Source organism: Amblyomma mixtum, chromosome 1, assembly GCF_055824585.1.
Source record: "Amblyomma mixtum isolate Tamu chromosome 1, ASM5582458v1, whole genome shotgun sequence".
In the NCBI taxonomy this organism is placed as follows: Eukaryota; Metazoa; Arthropoda; class Arachnida; order Ixodida; family Ixodidae; genus Amblyomma; species Amblyomma mixtum.
In genome coordinates, this window is record NC_143012.1 from 37,476,687 (window position 1) to 37,502,089 (window position 25,403).

The 25,403-nt window shown below is 48.6% G+C and overlaps 1 protein-coding gene across 1 annotated transcript; it reads left to right on the forward strand.

Moving 5' to 3' along the window:
• Positions 1 to 5,810: 5,810 nt before the first annotated feature.
• On the forward strand, positions 5,811 to 25,048 carry LOC149366048 (pancreatic triacylglycerol lipase-like). The gene is made up of 10 exons (XM_089569599.1): positions 5,811 to 5,991; positions 10,041 to 10,318; positions 10,929 to 11,075; positions 11,165 to 11,273; positions 13,387 to 13,509; positions 14,830 to 14,949; positions 15,903 to 16,172; positions 21,475 to 21,589; positions 23,789 to 23,962; positions 24,964 to 25,048. Exons 1-10 carry the CDS (start codon positions 5,895 to 5,897, stop codon positions 25,046 to 25,048), a joined length of 1,518 nt encoding a protein of 505 aa, XP_089425725.1. The 5' UTR covers positions 5,811 to 5,894.
• Positions 25,049 to 25,403: the final 355 nt, after the last annotated feature.

Consider the following 25,403-nt stretch of genomic DNA (forward strand, 5'->3'; position numbering starts at 1 on the left):
CGGTGGCGCTTGTGAGACCCACCGCAACAAATCGTCAATTTAACTGCCACCTACCACGGCGGGCAGTTCGCTCACAAACCGCTAGGCAGGTTGTGATTGCGTCACAAGATCACGTGACTTATGTGGCAGGTGGGCACGCGTACTCAGGGCATTTTTCGCTCACTCCACCGCCGCCGACGACGACGACGACGCCGGGCCTTCCGCTGAACAGCGCTAATAACGCTATCGCGTTTAAAGATAACGAAGTGCCATGAAGGCAAAAACTCCATTCTTCGCTTCATGCCTCCAATTTGATCTTCCTTCGTCAGCCTAGGCTATTTTTCAACGAAACCTGGTCTCGTTTCCGTACCCCTCAGATATGTTTGGTGCAATCCCTCCTGGACCCCTTAAACGTCCGCATTTCGGACATCCGTCCGGTATGCGCCAACTCATCTATTCAGATTGTCTTCGATGACATCTTTCCAAAACATGCAAAGTTAATGCCTTTTCATTTGCTCAGCGGTTTATTGCAGGATTACCTGCTGTGCTTTAAATCTCATGTGCTCATAGCGACAGACGCCTCACAGTGTGAAGAAAAGGCTGGTGTTGGCATTTTCTCCATCTCCCTTGACTGGTCATTCTCACTCCGCCTTCCCGATTACACCCCTAATTATTTGGCCGAATTTCTAGCAGTAGTCTTAGCGTTGCGCAAATTAAACAGCTCCTTGTCTTCTGTCATAATTATGACAGATTCATTATCGTTGTGTTCCTCTCTCACCGCGCCTACAACATCTCAGGCACTTCGGTTACTCAAATGCTTGGTTCCACCCCACGTGTGTTCATTACGGTTGGTCTGGGTGCCTGGGCACAGAGGAATCCATTTGAATGAGGTTGCTGATACCCTGGCGAAGGCATCTCTTCAAGGCCCAGTCGTATCTGTGCTTCCACCCAGCGCATATATTACCGCGGCCAGGTTTCGCAGGTATCTGCTCTTGAAAGAATTCGCAGCATCAGCTCTGACCTCCTCTCCCGAATTCCGGCATCTCCTTTACCCGTGGTGCAGTAAAGGATGGCGATCACGCAAGCTTGAGGTTTCCTTCACGCGTCTACGTTGTCGCGTGCCTCTTTTAAACTTCTACCTTTATAGATCTGGTCTGGCGGTCTCCCCATTGTGCCCGTTCTGCGGAGAACCCGAAACGATAGATCATTTCTTGTTGACCTGCCGCCGTTTCTCCTCTTTACGGAGCCGCCTGCTGGAGCTTCCGTTACGACAGCTTGGTCTAAGTCTGTCAGCTGGGGTTGCTCTGTCTCTTGGGGCTTCCTCCCTTGGGCACAGCAACTGGAATGTGCTCTCCGCCATGCAAAACTTCCTTACAGACACTAAACGGCTGCCGTCTTAAGCTGTGCTCTTTCTCATGATCAATATTTCTCTGGAATGAAAACTTTCTGAAACGTGGAATATTTAGCCCCGTTCTCTATTTCAGTCACCGATCTCACAGCATTTGTTTAGCCTATTTCAATTACACATCTGAGATCCTTTCATTTATTTCCTAATTGCTATTATCATGATTATTTTTTTTTCCCACCATTATTTTCTTGTTTAACATTTTGTACACCTATCAGTTGCCGCCTGTGTCTTGGCCAATCCCCCGCAGTGGGTATGCGCCATTTTCTAGAGGACAACAACAACAACAACATCAGCGTCTATGTCAAGCCTCCTCCCGCTAGCCATGGCATGTGGTGTTAAAGGGGGAATTCCCTTTCTCCACACACCAACCTGGCAACCTGCCATCTTCCGCCTGCGTTTCGGCATCGGCTTCTCTGCGTTAACAGAGATATGTTCGTTTCAGTTTGGCGATATTGTGAGCTGAAAACATTGCACGCTTAAAGCGATCGGAGAATCGGTGCCTGAAAAGCAGAGGACCTATCTGGAGACGGTTGTAGGCGTCATGTTCGTTTTATACCCTAAAAGGTATTAAAATGCGCAATCGGAGCATGGTGAATTCCGTGGCACTACTAGTTAAAGCTGACAAGAATTTTCAGAGTATAGAAACGAATGCTGAGACTGGCGGCCCCCGCTACCAACTCGTTTAAAAGTGGGCCGGTCGTGCACTCCAAACAGAAAGGTTAAAAGGGAGTAAGCCTATTCTCTTTTTACTCCCACATAGGCGTATTCCTATTTAGAGTGTAGCGTCCTTCAAGTTTTGGACCAATCACAGCGACGCGTTTCGAGAGGGTACTTCGGAGAGCTTTACAACCGTCGTCATTGCAATAGACTGCGTCTATGGCCTTTGTAAATACGACGAAGCCTTCTGAGCTGCCTGAGCACTGCCCAAGGCCTTAAGCCTTGATTGCTCAGCTTCCAGCCACTCGTACATCTACCCAGCTATCAGATTCTGAAAATACCACGCTGAACAAGCACAGTGCGCATAAGCTTGTTCTGCTTTTTAATGTCGTGTACATTCTTTGCCTTACCTAGATCCATCGCTGGAGTGACATTTAGACAAATAGCAATTCTCATAACTGTCATAGCCTGCAAGGGGAAACAATAAATATTGGGTGTTACCGAACTTTAGATACGTGCCTTAATGGGCGCCAATGGTGTCAGGATTAATGATGTTGACAATACATGGCTGCACTACTTGAGGGCAGTGAATTATAGAACTAATGGATGTCACATTCGACGCAGAAGTGTAGTGTCGTCGCTATTTGTACACCCTGCTGATAATGGCCATTGAATTTCTCTGCATTCAACTTTCCGCATACACGGTCTTCGGTGATAAATTTGTGCGTGACAGTCATCGCGTAAACGATGCGAATGCCCGCATCACCTAAGCTTTTGCCAGGCCGTGTGACGGTGACGCTCCTACGCCTCTCCTTGTGTTCCCGTTATCCACTTTGTGAAGGCTGCTCTCTTACTGTTGACATTTCATGTGCTACCTTTGCTGGGCGAGGCGTATAAATCAGCCAGAGCTGCTTGCAGTCGTTGCTGATGTTTTTCTCAGGGCCAGGCGAGAGTCAACGGCATGAGCGTCATATCACGTGACTGCGCGTTCCCGTCCGGCAGAATTATTTCCCTGCCTAATTCGACGTGACGCATAACGTCACGTCTAACTTGACTAAAATGAACGAGGCATCGTTGTTGAAGTGCTTATAGGTCCTAAAACGTTGCGCTTCCGGAGAAACCGGACCACTTGTTCGGATAGCGATAATGGGTAATGTCCATATTGGTAAGTTTCTCCTTTACATTCACAGGTCCCTGGGAGTCCTCCTGACACTCCTGGCACAGTGGCCCAGCGGTAAAGCGATGCGTCACTGCCATGCGATGGCAGGTGCAACCATCGGCGGGACTCTCAAAATATGTGATAGATATAGGAGGTATTCACATGACGTCATCCGCAAGGGGCGCTAGCGGCCGGCGCGGCATTCGCCATGTTGGTGGTCGCGCGCGCGGCCGCCGCAGCCAGCCGCAGCGTTTGAATAGCTGGTGATGGGTGAAATGTGAGTGTATATCGCGTCTCGCCGCACGTAATTTCTGTCCGACCCGTGCCGCCGCGTGACTGAGTGAATATTCCGTGAACTGTGCGAAGCAGAAAAGAGCGGGCACGCTCAGAAGGTCCTACTTTGTGAAAAGGTCGACCCCCCGTAGGAATGCGGAGGCACCGGCATGGTGTGCGACGTACACAAGACTGCTGCCGCGCGTTGAATTCACCGGTATCGAGGCCCACCTTGTGCACGGCTTAAGTTTGCAGGCAGGCCAAGGAATTAAAGGATATAAACCTATGAGAGGGTGCAATTACTTGACAAGCGGGTGAGTCCAAGAGCCGTGCTGTGGGTGCCGACGTCCGCGGTGCCGACGGCCGAAGTGCCGTTTTGAAGAGGTGAGTAATTCGAAGGGTCTGTTCACTTAGCTGTAGCTTAACTTGTCATCTCTACCTGCTGAAAGTGACGTGTTACAACTGAATCTAGCGGAATGGCTGCACACTGCGTTGCTGCGAAAACGGTCTTGTGCATACGAAGCAGCGCTACGTAGCTACAATCAAAACTGCAAAACATTCTCGCTGTGTCTGCCGTTCGTGCTGCGAGCGCATAGCAGTATTTGTTTGGCCGTTCTGTCGGGTAAATAAGGCAGCTATATATGACGCTTTGCCTTTCTGCTGAAAGACCGTACGTCTGAGAAGCGTCAGCAGTTCGCGGACTACAGCTAGGCGCTTGAATTATCAATTTCTGCGGTGGCAGTTCTGGAATTTCGGTAATTAATCGTGCTGTTTAACCACGATGTGCCCTGCATGACTAGCTGACAGTTATCAACTGATATTAAAAGCTGCAAGTCGTGTACGTTCTTGCGTGCGGCGCAGCCAGCCAATTTTGCTGCCGAGTTGAGGCAGCTCGGTTATATCACGGCGCAGAAGAATTCTGCTGCAAACTTCATGCACAATACGCGCTCTACAAGGATAAGTGGTCGCTGACGTATTCAACAACGTACAAATATGTTACGGATCACCAACAGTTCAGGCCGGGTACCTCACGGCGCACCGTGACACTGCGCGAGCTGGCCTGAAACGGCCGCAAACATGGCGCGCCTGCCGCGACGACGCTCGCGCCGTCTGGTAGCGCGGCCTCAGTGAATACCTCCTATAGGACGGCAATTTGAAACGTCGATGAAAAGTGACGATGAAAAGTAGAATTCGTGCATAACTGGCTCTCTGGGTAAGTGGACACCTCAATCGCGCTTTCAGGTACGTGGCGGAGGTGTCCACCAGCCAAATACTGTGCTTTCGCGCAGTATTTCGGGCTTAGCAATACTAAACCGCCAGCTAGAGGCCCGTGTACTCTGCGATGTCAATGCACGTTAAAGAACCCCAGGTGGTCGAAATTTCCGGAGCCCTCCACTACGGCGTCTCTCATAGACTAAGTTGCTTTGGGACGTTAAACCCCATAAACCAAACCAAACCAAACTTTTTCTTTATCCTTTGTCCCCACTGAAACACGGCCGCCGTGGTGGGGCTCCAACGCGGGATCTTGGGATCAGCAGTGAACGGCAAGGACTGAGGCACCAGAGGGGGTCCACTGAAATTCCACTTACTACCTTAAATCTATGTGGAATCGGATTCAGAATTTACTCTCGATTAAAGTTTTTTCTGCATGCGATCAAAAGTGTTTTTGTGGGCTCTCTCACGCAATGACCGACAACATTATTTGAAAGAGCCGACAGGGAAGTGAGGAATGGCACTACCTTCTTCATACAGAGGCAATTTACGCATCAATAAAATGTAGCACCACTTGCAATGTGGCAGCACAGCTTCTGCCTTGCCTTCCGTAAGCATCCGCTAGTGTGGCTTGCAATTAGGTCCTTCATTACGAAGGCCCCAACCGCAAGCGAAGCTGGCGACGCATTTGTTTGTCGGTTGTAGCGCATTTCCATGACTGCGTTGACAACGTGTCAATATCTGCGTTTTTCAGGAGATTGCTTACAGCTCAACTTTTTCTGCCCCTAAATTCATCGTCGCGGCAAACACACTGCTGCTCAAACTCCGACTGCTTCTCTTCCTCGTTTAGTTTTCCTTCTTTTTCTCTTTTTATTGCGCAGATTCACCGACGCTTCATGATAGAAAAGCTGAGCAAACAACAGATCCCGCTTCGCTTCAACGCGGGCAGAAGGGAAGGGCGGAGAATATCGGCTTGCAGTGCGACGTGTCATGTACGCAGCGAGACAAACTGTATTTTCTTTCGGAGCCGCTACGACTACATACGATTTGCCTGCCCCAGGAGAGTGTGTGCTCGACGCTGAAAGCTTTGCCTCGCCGGAGAGCAGAGCTAGTGTCTGTGGTTATAAGGTACTATAAGGTACAAAGAATGTCTCCAGCAATATCTATACGTGGCGCTGGAAATTGACGAAGAAAGCAGGTGCGGGAATGTCTGGAGAGAGCATCTGTCGAACGAGATTCGTGAGAATCTTCGTCGCGCTCCTCTCTTCTTTGATCGAAGTCCGCTGCCTCATCTTCAAAGACCGTAAGCATGCCTTTAATTAGTTTCTGCTTGATTGGTCTAGGTCGGGTGCGTCATTAAACACCACCTTTTCGAACATGCTGGGCTATTTTCTTCTAGACTTTTCCCATTTTGCTGTAGCCTTGAGCTATACTGATCAGTTCCTATCAATCGAATGGCGGCTAGAAATTTTGACGTCGGTTATAGCGAGTATAGGGTCGATCATAGCCCAGCCTTGTTGTGGCGTCGTAAAAAGTGCCTCAACTTGGTACCTATGCAAAAATACAAAACCGAGGTAGACTTCCCGACACGCGCTGGCAGTTCATATATTAGCAAAGCACTGAAGCCACTGACAGGTTCATTCCGTCAGAATCTCAATAGCCTTAGACTTTGCAGTTTGCCTGCTTTACATTGTCGAATACATTCGGCAGTTGGAAGGAAGAAGGGAAGTTGTTTATTCCAAGCATGTGTTCTTGCTTGAGGGGGAGGGAAAAGGCTTAGTAAGCGCGACGAGGCCCCTCCCCCCTGGCGCACCTGGCACAGCAACACAGCGTAACATGTGGTACCGCAATACAGCATTTAAATTAGCACCCAGCAATCACAATGGCAAAATTACCATAGGCACGTCAAGGCGTGGAACAATATAAAAAAAATTACATAATTGATTCGGAACAAATTTGCCTGCTCATTGCATTGCATGCAACGGTTGTGAGCCACTGCTAAAAAGTATCAGAATTCTGGGCAGGAGCAATGACAAAGTTTCCCGTGAACTTCTAGAGGCATATCACATCAAGGCAAGAGGTGATAACTGTGTGAGTGACACATCCGTTTCACTGTACAACGCGGAAAAGAATTTTTTTGAGCGTTTCTGATGGTTGTCGTGCAGGATTTTATTTGCCTCCTTATCTTCTCTTTCTCCTCTTTTTAGGCACGTGTGCACACTGCCTATAAAGCGGCACTGAATCCAATAAACACCAGTTGATAGTTTGCGCTCTTTCAGTCTCCCTCGTGTGTTTTTTTTCCTGTGTGTGTCTTTTCTGCGCAATTCTTACCAGCAACATTTTCACGAGTGTACGTTTGTGAGGATTCTACTAAAAGCATTTCTGTTAATTGTTTCCCAAATAAGCGCTCATTTGTACATTTATGGATGAGATCCTTTATGTGTTTGCTATAATTTACACCCGTGCTTCAGGAGTTCGCCCAAATTAATACTCTCAGTGAACTCATCGACCAGCGGGTGGCAAACAGAGCTCGCAAACAGTCTCTACAACTTCATCGTTTAAAGACGCTCCCTCCGTGGTCGTATTGTCAGCTCACAGACAATCGCCCCACTGTTTCCCCGTCGGTATCAGCCGCGCATCTGCCTGAAGGGTGCATATTGTACACCGATGCATCACATACTGCAGAGCGGGGAGTTACTGCTGTATATAGTCCCTCCCATCCGCATCTCAACTCTCGTGCGACGTACACCGCAGATACATGTACCCCACTGGCATTGGAACTTCAAGCCATTTACAATGCCATTGCTTCCCTTCCGCTCGTTCCCACATTCAATGCAGTTCATATTTATACAGACTCCCTCGCCGCCCTTAAACAGCTCAAGGCTGTTCGACCCACATTCCAGATTACACAATCAATTCACCTACTCTGCGCAAAATACCCATGTCCTGTACGCATACACTGGATTCGCGGTCATGCTCACGATCCACATAACATTCAAGCAGATGCTATGACTCACATTGACACATCATACGACCCGCCACCTTCCCCTCTTCCCCCAGATCCGTTCCTGTCCCATGTCTCCGATTCACAAGCTCTGCGCCAGCGAACACGCGCTCTAATTCCTCCGTGTTCGCACCCTCTCCCCCGTAGTCTAACTCGGCAGGAGGAGGTATCAGTGCGCCGGATTCGGGCAGGGGCGGCCCTGACCCCATCTGTCCGTTATCGGTGGGGTGATAAATATCTGCCAGCAACTGACAGGTGCCCTCACTGCGGCGCTGCACCGGACATTTGTGATGTGCGGTACCTGTTGTGGACTTGCCCAGCGACGGCCCCTATTAGAAAACGGCTCCTCAGGGAGGTCGGCCTGTGGTGGAACCGCGACGGGGACTATGTGAAGTGGACTATGGACAATCACTTCACCAGCAGCCTATGCGAGTACCTCGCCGAAACTGGTCTACACTCCTTCTTTTAACTTTCTGTAACCTACATTCCCCTCCCCCTTTTCTCAACTTATGCCTCAAGGCAGACTTCACGAATAAAAAAAAAATAATTTACAAGAACTGTTATCTGGTACAGCGTAGTTTGACAGCCAAATTTTGTTCTTATTCCGGGCGGCCTGGTACATTCAGGGACAGGTGTGTGTAGCTGGAGCGATTAGACAACTTTGATTAATACGGAAGTCTAGCGGAATGCCTCCAACAGAATTGTTAAAAAAAATTGAAGGCCTTCTAAGCTAAGTGTAATGGATGAATGCAGCAGTTTTTTCCTCTCTCTCATGTTGCATTACAAATTATACCGGATGGCAAAATCTGCGACAAGGGCTGCTTGACTTGGCCTAAGCCCTTTCGGGTCAGTTTTTCGGGTTGGTTTAGCCAGAGCGCGTATATGAGTATTCCTTTGATCAGAGAAAAGAGTCAAGTTCGTACGAGCTTTGAGAAAAAAGACGCACTGCGAAAAAAAAGCGAAAAGTATAGTTGCCGTATAATAAAAAAGCTCAGTACTAGAACTCACTGAACTAACCATCAAAAACGGCAAAAGTACATCACAAATATGCCGTGAATCAGCAATTAAAACGTCCAAGCGGCAACAGCATGATCACAAAAATATGCAGAATATACAAATACGCCGCACAAATAGTATTCCTAATTAGTTATGCTTACTTACATATTTTGAGCTAACATGCCGTTTCCCATCGCTCCATGGCATGTTTAGCGAAAACATTTCTAACCAAATACATCTGGCTCGCGTTGCATTTCTTCTCTTTTTTAGGATCGATTATTTAACCTTTGCCTCGTATATCTTTGTTATGCGCTCCCCTGCATCACTGTGCTTCCCTTCCCTTTGACGGGCGTGGAAGCGTTGCTCTTTATTTACTGCGGGACTATCAAACGCGAGGTGCGTGAGTGCAAGGCGAAAATTGGTCTACAAACAGGCGCTTGACTCACAGACTAACCCTGCTCTGTTGTTTAAGCGCACACTGAGGACAAATTGAAAGTGTTCTGAATCTATCGTTTACCGCATCCTAACGACAAAGTTGCCACTTTCATCCAAAATACAGCTTTGAAAAAAAACAAAACAATAAATTTAAACAAGACGGGCGCGTCACCAACGCTGGCCGACTTCGCGAGTAAACTTCGTGCGTCGACACAGTTTTTGTAGCGAAAGCTACATTGGCCACGAACCTGCGATTTCGCTGTGGCAGCGCTCCGAGGAGGCACAGAGACCGACCTTGAGCCGTTGCCTAGCAACCGCCGCAGCTGGTGGACGCCGTGCGCTCGCCGCGCCATCTGGCATGACGTCACACCGCGCCCCTCTCCGCAGAGCCACCGCCGCCGTTTGGTATGGCGTCAGCTTTCGTTACGTATATCCCGCCATAGCCGAGCTAAGCCACTGCCAATTTTTTGGACGCGGACCCACAGGCTAGACCACACCGTCATCATTTCAATCGCGCCGTCTTTTATGGTGTAGACATCACGAGTTTCAAACGAGCATAAAAGGAAAACTGTTAATGTCACTTTTCTAAGCAAAAAAAAAAACATGCACATGTTGCTAGAGGACAAACAGTACACCGAGAAAAGGTCACATAATCGATTTGGGCTAAGAACAAAACTGTACGAAGTTGTCCTTGCTGTCTCTCTAACAAATACTGAGCTGTAGTTGTGTGAAAAGACAAAGAGTGGTTTGTGGACCAAGACCACACCAAGAGAGATGGGTAGACCAAGACTAGACTAGGATCGGCCTGTAGACACCGAGTAGGTCGTGGTACCGGCCACTAACACACAACTGCCGTCTTCTTTGCCGTCACGGTGCTTGCTTGTGCTGCGGTCATAAATCCGTTCCATTTGCCGCAGGACCCATGACGGCCTGCTACGAGGGGCTAGGCTGCCTCAACTTGACGGATTTTTATGACCCCAAATTGCGCTTCGTCAACGCCAAGCCGTGGCCGCGAGCCAAGATAGGCACCCGCTTCCAGCTCTACACGCCCACCACGCCGTACACACCGGACATCTTCTCGTGGAACGTCACCGCGGAGCAGCTACGGATGTCCTCTTTCGACCCGAGTCTCCAGACCAAGGTGTTCGCCCATGGGTTCATGCAAGTCGAGAAGGTTCCCGACTTTCCCATAAGGGTACATTAGTTTTTTTTAGATATATAAGCTTATCAAGCCTCCGAACCCCCTTCCACCTCCCCCCCCCCTCCCCCAACGTAATACCCGCAATGTCAACCTTGTGCAGAGCACACCTCAACCGGCACGGCCAGTGTGGTCACTCTTCCACCGGACAAGAAGGCCTTTAGACCCACAGCCTTTTCATTGTTAATGGTACCGTTCTGGCGCGGTTTGACAAGCCACACAGCAATAGAACGTAGAGCATGTAATAGGGTCTTTTAGAAGTTTTCTGATTGTTACGCGTCAAGGACGACAATATAGGTCTGGCTGGAAGGTAACCGCAAGAAAACAAGAACGACTTTAGGGCTGTGCTTAGTTCGCATCTTTAACCTCTAGGACTTGACCACGAGCTTCAAACGGGTCACAGCGATATATACTGCCATTATTTCCCACTTTGCAGCACTGTTGAAACTCCCCTTGACAACGCTGGGGCCATGTACACACTTCAGGTTAAGACATTCCTTATGAAAGCGAGTCCTCCTTGAAGTTTTGTTTAGTCGACGCTTCCTTACTGTCACGATGGATGTGGTCATTGCTCCGTTGACGTCCTAGAAATCTTGTTCTTCTATAGGCCATAAAAGACGCTCTCCTGTCATTGGGCGACTTCAACGTGATCCTCGTGGACTGGGCGTACGGCAGCCTCTTGGACTACGTCCAGTCGACAGCGAACACCCGTATTGTCGGCCTCGAGATCGCTCGCCTCGTCCAGCAGCTCCAGGTACGTCGACCATACACCCCAAAGTCACGTGTTCACCCTCTATTTTCCCCTTCATACTCTCTCAACTTTTTTTGCGCGATCTCTTAAAGGAAGCGTTTGGAGTCACCCCTGACAAGTTCCACATCATCGGTCATAGCCTAGGCGCCCACACAGCCGGCTACGCTGGACAGAGGCTGCGCAGCCTCGGAAGAATCACGGGTGAGCTTAAAGGAGATAAACGTCGGTGCGAAACAGGCGTCGTAGAACCGCATGCGCAAGGCATAGGCTGCTAGAGGCTGCTGCCAGCCTCGGTAATGTGTTCCTCCATTCTTCCATCAACCCGGTCGCTAATGTGTCCTGGAAGGAGGTTGAAGAATAGGGGAGGAGTACGAACCCGTTTTCACATGTACAGCGATGGAGATTTGGAGGTATCAGAGAATTAATTGAAGGGTTACCCCCATGCATGGACGCTAACGAGGGAGGACCAAGTCGTGCGGTTAAGCATCGGCGAGGAGTCGGGCGCTAGGCGCCTGCTTAGGCTGTCGAAAGAGGGCGAAAAAAATTAGCAGCCGCCTTTGCCTTTCAAGTACAGGGTGATATTGGCTTTAGCTGTCTTAAAGACGTTGGCCATTTCCTTTTTTTTAATTTGGCCCAAACCACTGTGATTATTATATTTTAAATACGTCGACAGTAATGGACTCATTGCAGGGCACATAGAGAATTAATGGACGTTTTGAAAATGCCCAGCTGGCGTTGCGATAGCGCAAGCAGCACGCAGGGGCATAGTGGGAACACTTCCGGTTAGTTGACCACTCTTCCGGCTGATGATGTTACTCCCGGTCACCACTTCCTGGTTGGCGAAAACGCGTGGTCTGTGACGTCATGATCGCTCAGTCAAAACGTGACAATTTAGTCATGACCACGCATCACTTGTCACTGATGATGTAACATATGTGACGTCATCAGGTGTGACGCGAGACGGTGACACCGTCAAATGGCCCGACGTGCTTTTATGCCCTTGCATGAAGAGCAAAGTCCAGACGCAGTGTCTAGGTGCGGCAGAGCTCGTCGGGAACGCCGGCAGCGCTTTGACAGCCGCCGTTCTGCATTCAGGCACGGCAAAGAACAGATGGTTTGCTTTGGGTTATGGTGATTTAACGTTCCAAAGCGACTCAGGCTGTGAGGGACGCCGTAGTGGAGGGCTCCGGAAATTTCGAACACCTGGGGTTCTTTAACGCGCACTGACAACGCACAGTACACGGGCCACGGGTACACGGCTGCAGTAATTGCGCCTCCATCGAAATTCGACAGCCGTGGATGGGATCGAACCCGCGTCTTTCGGGTAAGCAGTCGAGTGCCATAACCACTGAGCCACCGCGGCGGCCCCAAAGAAAAGATAAAGGCACTCAAAGAGCGCCCCTCACAAGTGCTAGCGCTCAAACCCAGATGCGTGGCCATCGTCCAACAGTTCCTCGCCTTTCACTTCTGACGAATGTCGCCGAAAAAATAGGAAGTAATTTATTCGATAAAAAAGAAATCAATTATTGTCTCTGGGCCTTCGATTTGGTCTTCCACACAACTCGGACCAAGCGCGCGAACGGACCAAATGCTAATTAATGCTAATTGGCGACACCGATTCCTCACATTTTAGCGGCGCTAGCAAAATTTTGTTATTGGCATTTTAATGTGAATGTATTATTTACCTAGCATAATGCAGAAATACCGATTTTATTTTCTCTGATTCCTTCATAATTTGGGCAATAAAGGATCAAAGTCACGTTTGCCATATACGCTTGGTCCGTGTCTATGGCGTAACATACCAAGTGCAGCGCGTCACGTTGATCGGTCGGAATAGAGTGACGTCACAGATGACGTGATAATAACGCGCCACGCTGGTTAGCCATAATGCCAATCACTGATTGGTCCGAGCGTAACGATGACGTCACATGCATTCACTATCATAGAGCTTACCCGTGGCGCTAGTGCAAGTGCAGCAGCATAAACACAACAGACACCCCACACCCCGACCGAGAGTTACTAAACACTGCAAATAGCATCGACATTTCGCATCAACCAAGCTGCAGCAGAAAGTGCCATTATGACGATGGAAAACGTCCGGTCATGTTTTCGCATCGTGGCTCATCAGAAGTACACATAATTCTCGACTTCAACGATCGAAAACGCAATGAGTAGTTGATATGGTGCGCGCGTGTTCATGGTGCTGTACCTTTGGCTGTATTACATGCGAAGTATGAAAAGTTATATACAACGCACGTGGACCGTTGGCCTCAGACACATCATCAGACATGCGTTTTGTCATAATCATCCACAGGTTTGGATCCGGCTGAGCCGTTCTTTCAAGGGATGCCTCCCTCAGTGCGGTTGGACACAAGTGACGCAGCTTTTGTGGACGTCATTCACACCGACGGAAAGCGTTTTGTGTTCCCAATCTTAGGTAAGTAGACGCTATCGATTTGTTTGTTCTATAGTCAATTGTTATAGTAATTGCCTAGTTAAAGGTTGTTACGAGCTCGGGGTCTTCAGTTCCCACAGTGTTAGAGCAAAGTAGGTTGAACTGATGTTTGAAAGTTCGCGCATTTATAAGGGTCACAATTCATTCGAATTGCCCTCTCTGCAGAGAGCACCACAAGTACAGTTGGACAGTTTTTTCCGCAATATTTGTGCTGAGATTTAAGGCAGCTTAAAGTTTACCTCAGCAGCCGCGGTGGCTCAGTGGTTATGGTGCTCGGCTGCTGACCCAAAAGACGCGGGTTTGATCTCGGCCGCGGCGGCGGAATTTCTTTGGAGGAGAAATTCTAGAGGCCCGTGTACTGTGCGATGTCAGTGCGCGTTAAAGAACCCCAAATGGTCGAAATTTCCGGAGCCCTTCACTACGGCGTCTCCCATAGCCTCAGTCGCTTTCGGACGTTAAACCCTATAAACTAAACTAAAGTTTACCTTTAGTAAACTTTAGTTAGTAAACTTTAAAGTTTACTAACAGTCTTACAGCCTTATTTACGTTGCAGCCGGTGTCTTTGCTTCGGCGGACGGGTTTGATGCGACACGCGTCTGTTCTTTCATTTTTCCTCTCATCTCTTTCAATTCTCCTCTATCTGCACGTGGCAGAGGTGGTGGCTCAGCTGGAGCCAGTCGTCAGGCCCGTGCACTTTCCTTTTCATTCTTCTTTCAGTCGCAACAACAACAAATGACAATATGTTTATTCCGTACTGTGAACCCTTGTCCTCTAGAGGGCCTGATCGAAGAGAGATTAAGAATGCAGTAACCTTGGTTTAGGTTTGGTTTATTGGGGTTTAACGTCCCAAAAGCGACTCAGGCTATGAGGGACGCCGTAGTGTGGAGGACTCCGGAAATTTCAAGCAACCGGGAGTCTTTAACGTGCGCTGACATCGCACAGTACCCGGGCCTCTAGAATTTCGCCTCCATCGAAATCAGACTGCCGCGGCCGGGATCGAACCCGCGTCTTTCGAGCCAGCAGCCGAGGGCCATAACCACTGAGCCACCACGGAGGACGCAGTAACGTTGACTAAAACGCTTTGCGGAATCCAAAGCGTCAGTATGAGAACGGCTGTTCTGCTCCAACGTTCTGTTGATCACAAGCATTTCTGAACGTCCGATTTTTTCTTTCCCAAGTGCACAAGTTCCTGAAGCAGTAGCAAAGCTAAACGAGAGCGAGATGTTGGCCATTACAAAGAAGTTGTGTGATCAGGGCGCACAGCTTTTTCTAAGCCTAGCCGGCATTTGTTCCTCTTTCCAGTCGGCTTCGGCATGATAGATCCCGTGGGGCACATCGACTTCTACCCGAACGGCGGCGTGACTCAGCCGGGATGCGAACGGATCATCAAGAACTTCTCCTTGAAGAACGGGCCTGTGCAAGGTAGTCCGCACGTGGACACAGGGCCGTCTTCTTCATAATGGTCGAAGAAACTATCTGGTTCTAAGCCAAATTTATTTTATCCTTCTACTCCTAACAATCACGTCATCTTATTCCCTCCTGTGTACGTCTTATCTTCGTCATCTCAAAGAACCCCAGGAGGTCAAAATTTCCGAAGCCCTGCATTACGGTGTCCCTCATAGCCTGAGTCGTATTTGGACGTTAAACGTGCCCCTAAACCATAAACCTTAAAGCTTCTTTTTATCAAAAATTTTCCGCCGAATCTCGGTGGGTGATAAGTGAAGACGTCGGCAGGAAAGGAAGTGACTTTGCGGTTATGAACGCCTTAATTGCATAGTCTTATTTATAATGGCGTCAGGAAGACAGGATGTTTTCTCGGTACTTTGCCATCAAAGTAGACCTCCCATACAGCAACAGAACAGCACCGCGGCAGACAGAACGGTGCAAGAAAAAAACGGCACCATTATCGGACAGCATGATGACAGAAAAAGTACAAGTGGTTCAACTCTGCTGAATCGAGTTTTCCCGTAGCGAAAACAGCGCACAGCTCCGGTATATATAACCCATACCCTGACGTCACAACTGTGAATTGAATCACGTGACACCACGCGATTACCACGCGGCTTCTTATCGCCCTCTACCGACAACCTGAAAGGTCAAGGTCAAAGGTCAAGTGGTGCAGCACCGAGGTGGACCACACACATGGTAGGGCATATGTGCAACCATTACTTATCTCAAGGTCGTTTCAAGGTCATTCGGAGGCTCACAGCCAAACGTGCGTTAGCTATCCTGAGTGTCTTTCGCTACAAAAGCACCATGGCAGCGGAACCGGCGACAATACAGAGGACGAACTGTAGAGCCGAAAAAACCCCAATGCACACCATATCCGTTGCTGTGTTTGCGAAGACGCAGACCACGCGTTGTCTCCCAGACAGGCGTGCGAGACTCGGTGGTCTGCCCTCACGAGAGGGCTACCAAGTTCATGGCCGAGGCGCTGCAGAGGGAGGCGAGCAGTGACCCGGGAGAGTGCGCGTTCGTTGCCTACGCATGCTCCAGCTACGAACTGTTCCTGACGGGCCAGTGCGCCGACTGTGGTCCCAGCGGGACCGGCTGTGCCGTCGTGGGTCTCTCGTCCATAGCGTCACGGTCTCGAGAGGAACCGGTCAAGATGTACTTCAAGACGAATCAGCAGTCGCCCTTCTGCCGTGAGTGCGCTGCGTCGTCTTTTAATTTTTCTTTTCTTTTCATAATAGTCCAACGGGACTTTCAAAGTGTTAACGTTCGACGCCATCGTCGCCGTCATACTGCGTCGTCCGTCCGTCCGTCCGTCCGTCCGTCCGTCCGTCCGTCTGTCTGTCTGTCTGTCTGTCTGTCTGTCTGTCTGTCTGTCTGTCTGTCTGTCTGTCTGTCTGTCTGTCTGTCTGTCTGTCTGTCTGTCTGTCTGTCTGTCTGTCCGTCCGTCCGTCCGTCTGTCCGTCCGTCCGTCCGTCCGTCCGTCCGTCCGTCCGTCCGTCCGTCCGTCCGACCGTCCGTCCGTCTGTCTGTCTGTCTGTCTGTCTGTCTGTCTGTCTGTCTGTCTGTCTGTCTGTCCGTCCGTCCGTCCGTCCGTCCGTCCGTCCGTCCGTCCGTCCGTCCGTCCGTCTGTCTGTCTGTCTGTCTGTCTGTCTGTCTGTCTGTCTGTCTGTCTGTCCGTCCGTCCGTCCGTCCGTCCGTCCGTCTGTCTGTCTGTCTGTCTGTCTGTCTGTCTGTCTGTCTGTCCGTCCGTCCGTCCGTCCGTCCGTCCGTCCGTCCGTCTGTCTGTCTGTCTGTCTGTCTGTCTGTCTGTCTGTCTGTCTGTCTGTCTGTCTGTCTGTCTGTCTGTCTGTCTGTCTTTAGGAACGGAACTCTCGCTCAGCTGTTAGAAAGGCTCCCTGTCTTCATGGGGTGGCGGCCGGCAGCCGCAGCAGAAAAGGGCGTACTCCCGCTTGACTCTCACGAGAAAACTGCGTAGTGGGTGGAGTTTGATGACGTCGCCGGCCGGCGGAAGCGCCTAACCTGGCCCCTTTTCCCTTTTTACTGGTCCTCTCATAAATTTTTTAAGAAAGAAATGAAAAATAGAAGGCCCCCAGACCAGCAGAATTTTGACGGGCGTAACGCCAACTGAACTAAACGAAATGTAGCCAAGCATTTTCAAAAAGGGGAGGACCTTAAAGGGGCAACTAAATTTGTTGTAAAAACAAAAAAAATCGAGGAGCCCGCGACAAAATCGACAAGCCGTCGTTCCCGAATACAAAGAAAAAGAAAGAAAACCTTAAAAAAGAAACAAGAATGAGGCTGAGAAGGCCAGGCAAGGTGATTTGACACAAGATGACCAGGAGATGACAGGTGAAAAATGCTAAAGTTGAAAATAGAGAGAGAGAGAGAGAGAGAAAGGAAGTAAAGAACAACTGTAATATAAGAGAAGGAGACGAGCAAGGAAAAAAACCACCTGGTAAGCAACGTTAGTGCAGATGAGCATTAAGATGACTAGAAATCAGCCCATCATAACATATAATAAAATGGCAGTGAGAGATAGAGGTGAAAAGAGAAAAGAACCATCAGCAAGAGTCATATATATGCCACATGATGGTTGGTTTTTGGGGTTTAACGTTCCAATTAATTCTGTTTAATTTTTGTACTGTATAGTATTTCTCCGTATGTACTGCCTGTCGCTGCTCTGTAAACGTCTCCGGGACTTAGTCAAGGCCCAGTTGGTCCTTTTAGCCCGGAGAACGTTCCAGTGTATAACTGGAGAATATATTGAATTGAAATTGAAAGCGACTAAGGCTATGAGAGACGCCGTAGTGGAGGGCTCCGGAAATTTCGACCACCTGGGGTTCTTTAACGTGCACTGACATGGCACAGCCTCTAGAAATATATGCCACATGAAAGAGTTGAGATGTTACAATGCTACAAGTTGGTGAGATGAGAGAAAGAAAAAGACAGTAAATTTGTGAGAGATGGTAAATATACAAAGAACCGGAAACAATAAAAAAAACAAGTAAAACAAGTAAAAGAGAGCAGCAGCAAACGAAAGGTTGATTACAAAATGTTCGTATATGAAAGAAGAGTTAGCCAGAACGAGGAAAACAATTAACATGCCGATCACACTATGGGCCTTTGAGGATAAAGCTAACAGTCGGTCAAGAAATTACGTTAAAATGAGGCGCAAGAACTAGGAAAAAGAGTATACAAAAAGCAAAGAAGCGCTGCAAACGTGAACGGACAATATATACACAAAAAAGTCTGCCTGCACGTATGAAGTCCGAAGAGATCGCGAAAGGTTGCACCCACGCTGACGCCCGCAGGGGCGAAACCTTCGTGTTATCACCGGGCTCCGCGTTCGGACCAGTTGACGTCTTCAAAGATTTCGTCTGCAGGTCCTCCAAATTCAAATCCACAACCCCTGTGCGATGTCAGTGCACGTTAATGAGCTCGAGGCCTCCGAAATTACCGAAGCCCTCCACTACGGCGTCCCTCATAGCCTGAGTCGGTTTGGAACATGTTTTTCTTCCTCCATGCTTTGAAACGAAACCCATTAATCCAAACTCAAATTCATGGAGGAAGGAAAAAAATTTTTCTCCATGGTCAAACCCAACATGCTCATAACACCACCTATCGTACCTCAGCGCAAGCTATTCACTTTCATCTATACAGCATAGATGGGGCTGCCTTCCACAGCTCATGGCAGTTAATTGAAATCCTTTACACAGTAGAATGCCAGTGCAAGTTAAAGAACCCCAGGTGGTCGAAATTTCCGGAGCCCTCCACTACGGCGTCCCTCATAGCTTGAGTCGCCTTAGTACGAACTTCTTCATAAACCGAAACTAAAACCAAATACGGTCATAACACCGCCTATCGTACCTCGACGCAAGCTATTCGCATTTACTTTTATTCCTAGAGTATAGATGACGCTGCGTTCCACAGCTCATCGCGGTCAATTGAAATGCTTTATAGAGTGAAGCACGATTTTTATCAGGTCCCGTTTCGAAATATGCACACACATAATTACTCATGTACGCATCAGTACACAACGGCACTTCACGAAGTCAAAGGCCACTTTTATTCGAACAAATAAAACAAGCAATGAAGAAAAAACGAAGAGCTTTCGTATTGTGTTCTGCTCGCGCTCGCCTCGCAATCTGTAAAACCTCGGTTCGAATCCCCGTTTAGACACAATTTTTTATTTCAAGATTCTTGTGTTTCGTGCTACAACGCCAACGCCGGCTTCTCTGCGACGAGAGCTCCTTAACGCTTTTGCGTTAAAACAAATGAGAGCATGCACAGCTCGCCGATTTATGAATATTTATCAACGAGTCGTGCAGCTGCCATCTAAGATATATGTGCCAATCAATGACGGCAAACTCTCAAACAGAACAGTGCGGTCGACACAGTGCGCAGGTGAACTTCGGAGGGAAGGAGAAATTAAGGCTAGAGTCTCTGAGTAAAATTTAAAAAAAAACGTCGGAAATAAAGATGAACGTGCAGGTGGGTAAGCAATACCTTCGCAGCAATCTGTATAGCTGCAATCGCTAAATCTGGCTTTGAACTCATTCATTCCTCATGCTGTCCCAAAGTGGAGCGGTTTGCGATCGATCATCGCTACTGAAACTGACATCAGAGAATCCAGAGATCTCGTTCGCTGTGATGGATATATCTATTCCCATGTTCCCCTTTTGTCTTGTGTCTCACGTTTTAATCAATCATAGGCATTTTTCATTTTGGAGTCGTTCTTCCTAAAATGCGTCGTGTTTACTTACATGACTGTGTCGACCCTGACCCGAAAGATGAGGGTTCTGTCCCGGCCGCGGCGGTCGAATTTCGATGGAGGCGAAATTCTAGAGGCCCGTGTACTGTGCGATGTAAGTGCACGTTAAAGAACCCCAGGTTATCCAAATTTCCCCTCATAGCCTGAGTCACTTTGGGACGTTAAACAACCATAAACCAAACCATAAACCAATAAACCAAGGTTCTCTAGAAGTAACATGAATGACAAAATAAATAAAGATATGCTTCTCGCTAAAAGATAGGGTGCAGTTAATGGAGTTCACATTTATGGCATGATCCCTAATGTTTTCTGTCGTCAGGTTTTGAGCACAAACCTTAGAAATCGAAATAAATTGTGCCTTCTGTTCAATGATGAAGACACTGGCCCAGAAAAAGGTGGCAGTCCTCACGAGACAGTGATCTGGCCAGGATGGCCGGGAGCTGACAGGACTGTGATTGACCTTGGGAGAATGGAGCAGCAGCGATTGTGCAAGAAATAAACGTACGGCACGAACCATTGGTTAAAAATTGCCCAATAGACATTAAAACTCGTATGTACGTACTGCGGACGATCAGGACGTCCACAGGACGTCCGAGGGAGTTCTAGTGTTCATTGGGTAGATCCCAACTTTTCGGGAGCGACTCGGTTCTTGTTTCAGGGGTGACTATAGATGCTCGGCATGCAGCAGACTTCGTTTCATTTACCTGGTCACGTGACGAAGGCAGTTCACGTGTGTGGAAGGTAAATAAATGGCTTTCGTCACGGGACCAAGCAAAGGAAACCAGGACTGCTGCGCGAAGGCCGCTAGTCGCCCCTGGAAGAAGAGACCGAGTTGATCCCGAAACGTTGGGATTTAAGTTTAACGCGTGGTTCGTGCAAGAGCCTGCTTTTATATTATGAACCCAACCATACGGACATCCGTCAAAGATGTTCACGCTCAAAGCTTTTAGCAGCAGTTGGGTGCAGCGAACGCAAAACCCAAAAACTGTCGTGGGGTGTCAAAACTGCGTACACGCAGAGCTGGTTCAGTGCGAGAGCCACTAGAGCAGGAGTACGTCCAAAGGAGCGCGGTAGCATGTGGCGACTCTCCGAAGTATACTGTCTGCGGGTCTCGAGCGAAAACATCTGAAATCACAAAATCGCAAAAAAAAATTACCGAGTGCTTAGCATTGTGTTAAAGGGAATTTCAGGGACCCCACGTGTAGTGCGAAACACCGATGCCAGTCGGAGTGTTTATTACCGCTACAGCCACGACAGTGTTACTCTAGGCTAGGGTGTAGGATATCTGTGGCGTTCATGCCGCTCAATTCTGGTGACGTCACGAGCAATGTCATTGCGTTCGGCCTGATCAGTGATTGACATTCCCGACAACCAAATAAACCAAACCAATCACTGCAGTGCGCTGTCATGACATCATATGTGACATCCCACCATTCTGGCCAATCAAAGTGTCACGTTAATGTGACGTCGTACATGATGTCCGACGTTCGTCGGTGCAGCTTATTTGGTACCTCGCAGAATGAATAAACAGGTTGCGAGTCTGCGACCTTCAAGCCTACGCTGCTGTAACAATGGTGTACAGTAACATGTTCGTTGCAACCGCATTTATTAATGCAAGTACAATATACTTGCGCGACGCTGTGACATGTAACATCAGTGGAGTCGCATATTACGATTTACGAAGAATGCGGCCGTAATGCTGCGCTTAAATTTTGTTACAGTGTACCACTACCACGTCGTTGTGCATGTGGGGTCGTTGGCGTCACCGGTTGCTGGAAAGCTGACCCTGAAGCTCAAGGGACAACTGGGCGAAGCAGACTTGGCACTAAGTACTAAGTAAGACTTGGGCATTGTGTGCCACAGAGTTCATCCAATGGCTGAACAGCCACAAGTACATTGCAGACAATTTTTTGAAGTTGGTCTGTACCGATAGAGTGCGGCATTCTAACTACCAAGACGCCGCTCTCAACGAAAGCAGAGCTGTTATAAGATAGAAAAGACCAGACAGGTGTCGCCATCACCGGTCGGTTTCGCAAGTGAACTATGCAAAACCCAAGATCTCTGAGGCTGTGTTGCAACGCCATTTACTCCCAACCGTGTATAATCAGTCCTTATGGGTATGGACGTCACGAGATCGAACCGAGAGGAGGAAAAATTTTTAAATTCAGTTTTCTCGGCTATTGATGCGACTTTCGGTGACAAAAAAGCGTTAAGGTGTCCACAAAAAAGCCAGACAATCAACTTGTACTGAAAACAATCATTGTAAGGAGCTGTCGTCAGTGTCCTTCCAAAGAGAGGATCCATCATTTTCTGTGAGCACATCATTACAGCTAAAATAAGCACGTTGTTGTTTGACAATGTGTCGTCACGCGCACCTGGTGACAAGAACAACTGCCTGAGATCTTTTGCTTCATTTGCCGCACTGTAAAACAAAATTTCCATGTACTGGCCGTAAAACGCAATCATCTATAGCGATATGCTGCACAAGATCCTTTTCACTGCTCCACCCAGTCAGTAGTGCAGAGTGCAAATGTTGGGAAGCAGTTATCACCTTGAACAACATTTTTTTTAAATGGGATGTGTAGGAACGCACTGCACGGGCCCATAGAAGGGCGAACATCTATGCCCGCCGACAACTTTTTACGGGAATACAGCAGAAGCTAGGCAAAAAAGGGAAGTAGAAGGTCCCTTGCCCCCATGTCCTCTGACCCTCCTCAGCGCTCGCGATACAGCACCCTCTCTCCCCTTCATCCGTCCGCATCCCTAGCCCGAAAAACGAACAATGCACTCCCCACGCCACGGGGACGAAGGACAGTCTCCGTCCTGCCTAGCCTCTACTATAATGCCACAGAAAGTTGTCCGCGAGTTAATAGACACCTTTATCACACCGTGTAGCGTGTTACCGTTAGCGGAGTACCAGGAGCGTGAGCACGCGCTGATTGGTCCCGATGCTGCAGGCGCGAGCGCAGGTGGTGGACGGACGGGACAGACGGACGGACGGATGGACGACAGATGGATGGATGGATGGATGGATGGATGGATGGATGGATGGATGGATGGATGGATGGATGGATGGATGGATGGATGGATGGATGGATGGATGGATGGATGGATGGATGGATGGATGGATGGATGGATGGATGGATGGATGGATGGATGGATGGACGTACGGAAGGAAGGAAGGAAGGAAGGAAGGAAGGACGGACGGACGGATGGATGGATGGATGGATGGATGGATGGATGGATGGATGGATGGATGGATGGATGGATGGATGGATGGATGGATGGATGGATGGATGGATGGATGGATGGATGGATGGATGGATGGATGGATGGATGGATGGATGGACGTACGGAAGGAAGGAAGGAAGGAAGGAAGGAAGGAAGGAAGGAAGGAAGGAAGGAAGGAAGGAAGGAAGGAAGGACGGACGGACGGATGGATGGATGGATGGATGGATGGATGGATGGATGGATGGATGGATGGATGGATGGATGGATGGATGGATGGATGGATGGATGGATGGATGGATGGATGGATGGATGGATGGATGGATGGATGGATGGATGGATGGACGTACGGAAGGAAGGAAGGAAGGAAGGAAGGAAGGAAGGAAGGAAGGAAGGAAGGAAGGACGGACGGACGGACGGACGGATGGATGGATGGATGGATGGATGGATGGATGGATGGATGGATGGATGGATGGATGGATGGATGGATGGATGGATGGATGGATGGATGGATGGATGGATGGATGGATGGATGGATGGATGGATGGATGGATGGATGGATGGATGGATGGATGGATGGATGGATGGTCCCCTTTGAAACGTGGTGGTGGCAGTTGTCACCATGCTCGGCTTTCTTTCTTCACTTTTGTTTAATTGCTGGGTATGTTACGCTCCCCGTGCCGCTTTCCCTAGATAAGCTTAGCAAAGTTGATCTAGGGACTTTAGTTCGAGGCAGCGCTGAATTTAGAGCGAGTTTCTTGCCACGGGAAACAGGCATGGTGTACCATTTGAATTTGTGGTACGCAGGAAGGAATACTTCAACTCTGGTTCGCGGAGAACCTATTTGTCCACGACTGAGGCGAGAGTGGGTGGCATTCTGGAGGGTACGCTCAACTTTCTGGCTGCAGGAAATGACGAGACTGTCAAACTGGTTGTCCAACGAGTCGAAATATCTCTGATGAACGACGTGAACATCGCAAGGTGAGGAGGAGCTGCGATTTTTTTTCGCGTTCCTTGCCACCCTGATTCATATCAGTATGTAAACGGTGGCGTATCATTTTTTTATTTGTATATTTTTACGTACTGCAGTCCCACAATGAATTATCTAAGGATTGGAATGTTAGATGAGCTTACAGTACACACGAACACACAGCCACAAGTTTCATGTGGCCTGTAAAACTCCTTCAGTGGCAACGGCCAAGCACACTTTGGTAGCTAGATGCATCAAATATGATACGTTGAAGTGGTTGCTCAAGTCTATTGATCTCAGTTCTCTACAAATTCTTATGACTTTTGCGGTACTGCTAGAGTGCGAAATGGTAAGCAGTGACGTTGCTTGAGAAGGAAGCAGTTTGCTGAAGTGGCAGATAAAGGTCCCGCGAGGGAGGATAGCTGTGATATATATATAAGATAGTGACAGACATGTCGAAATGCCCGAAGCATATTTTGCCTTAGGACCTCATACCTGCTGTTGGAAGATTTATTTATTTATTTATTTACTCATTTATTTAATCATTTATTTAGATCGAAAATTTGCCGCGCAAGAACATTTCATGTGATGAAAAAGTGCCCCCTGAACGTGACTTCTTGAAGTAGCACACATGTTATGCGTTTCTAAATTTTAAGGCGAAAGCCTTTAATGTCTCATACTGTCGTCCGTTAAGAAATCGTGTCACACGTGTGTAGCTCGGGAACTAAAATAGATGGAATTAAAACAACAGTTGCTTCAGATAGAGGAGGAAAAAATGAACCTAGAAGCCATTTTTCATGACTGTAGACTAATTAGTTTATTAATTATAGGCAAAATTTCGAAATTGCGTTGAAATAGCGCGGACGTGGATATAGCCACGGGAATGGTGTGACGTCACATCCACCGGGAGTCGTCACGGCATAGTGTCCTCGGCTTTCGCCTCTCAATGCTTTAGTTGCCAAAGTGTCCTCGCAATTTTTTATCCTTGTTATTGTTTTCTTCTTTTCTTCAGGAGCAGGAGGAAAACCACAATATCCCTAACTCCAACGGTACAAAGTGGAGCTCAGACACTGCTATCTAGATGCGACAAGCAGTGAGCAGCGAACTGCGGTGTATCCGTCACATTAGAGGACGCACAGGAGTGCTAATCGAAAAAGACTTCTTACCGTAATAAAGAGAAATATTGTGACGAAGACGAAGCTGGCAGTGGCGCGGGACGGAGCAATCGCGCTAGGCCAGCGCCATTAAATCATCTCATAGCCATCGTTCACCGCGCCTCATCCTTCGGCTGGCCGCCACGTTACATTTGGTGTGAGGTGCGGGGGTCCCTTCATCGCCATCCCGGTCCCGGAGCTTCGGTGTCCTGCGCCTGCCGTGGACGCCGGCCGTGAGTGCCTGGTCCGCGCCGCCCGGCCATGCCCCAGCCCACCCGACCCGAACCGACCTCACCAC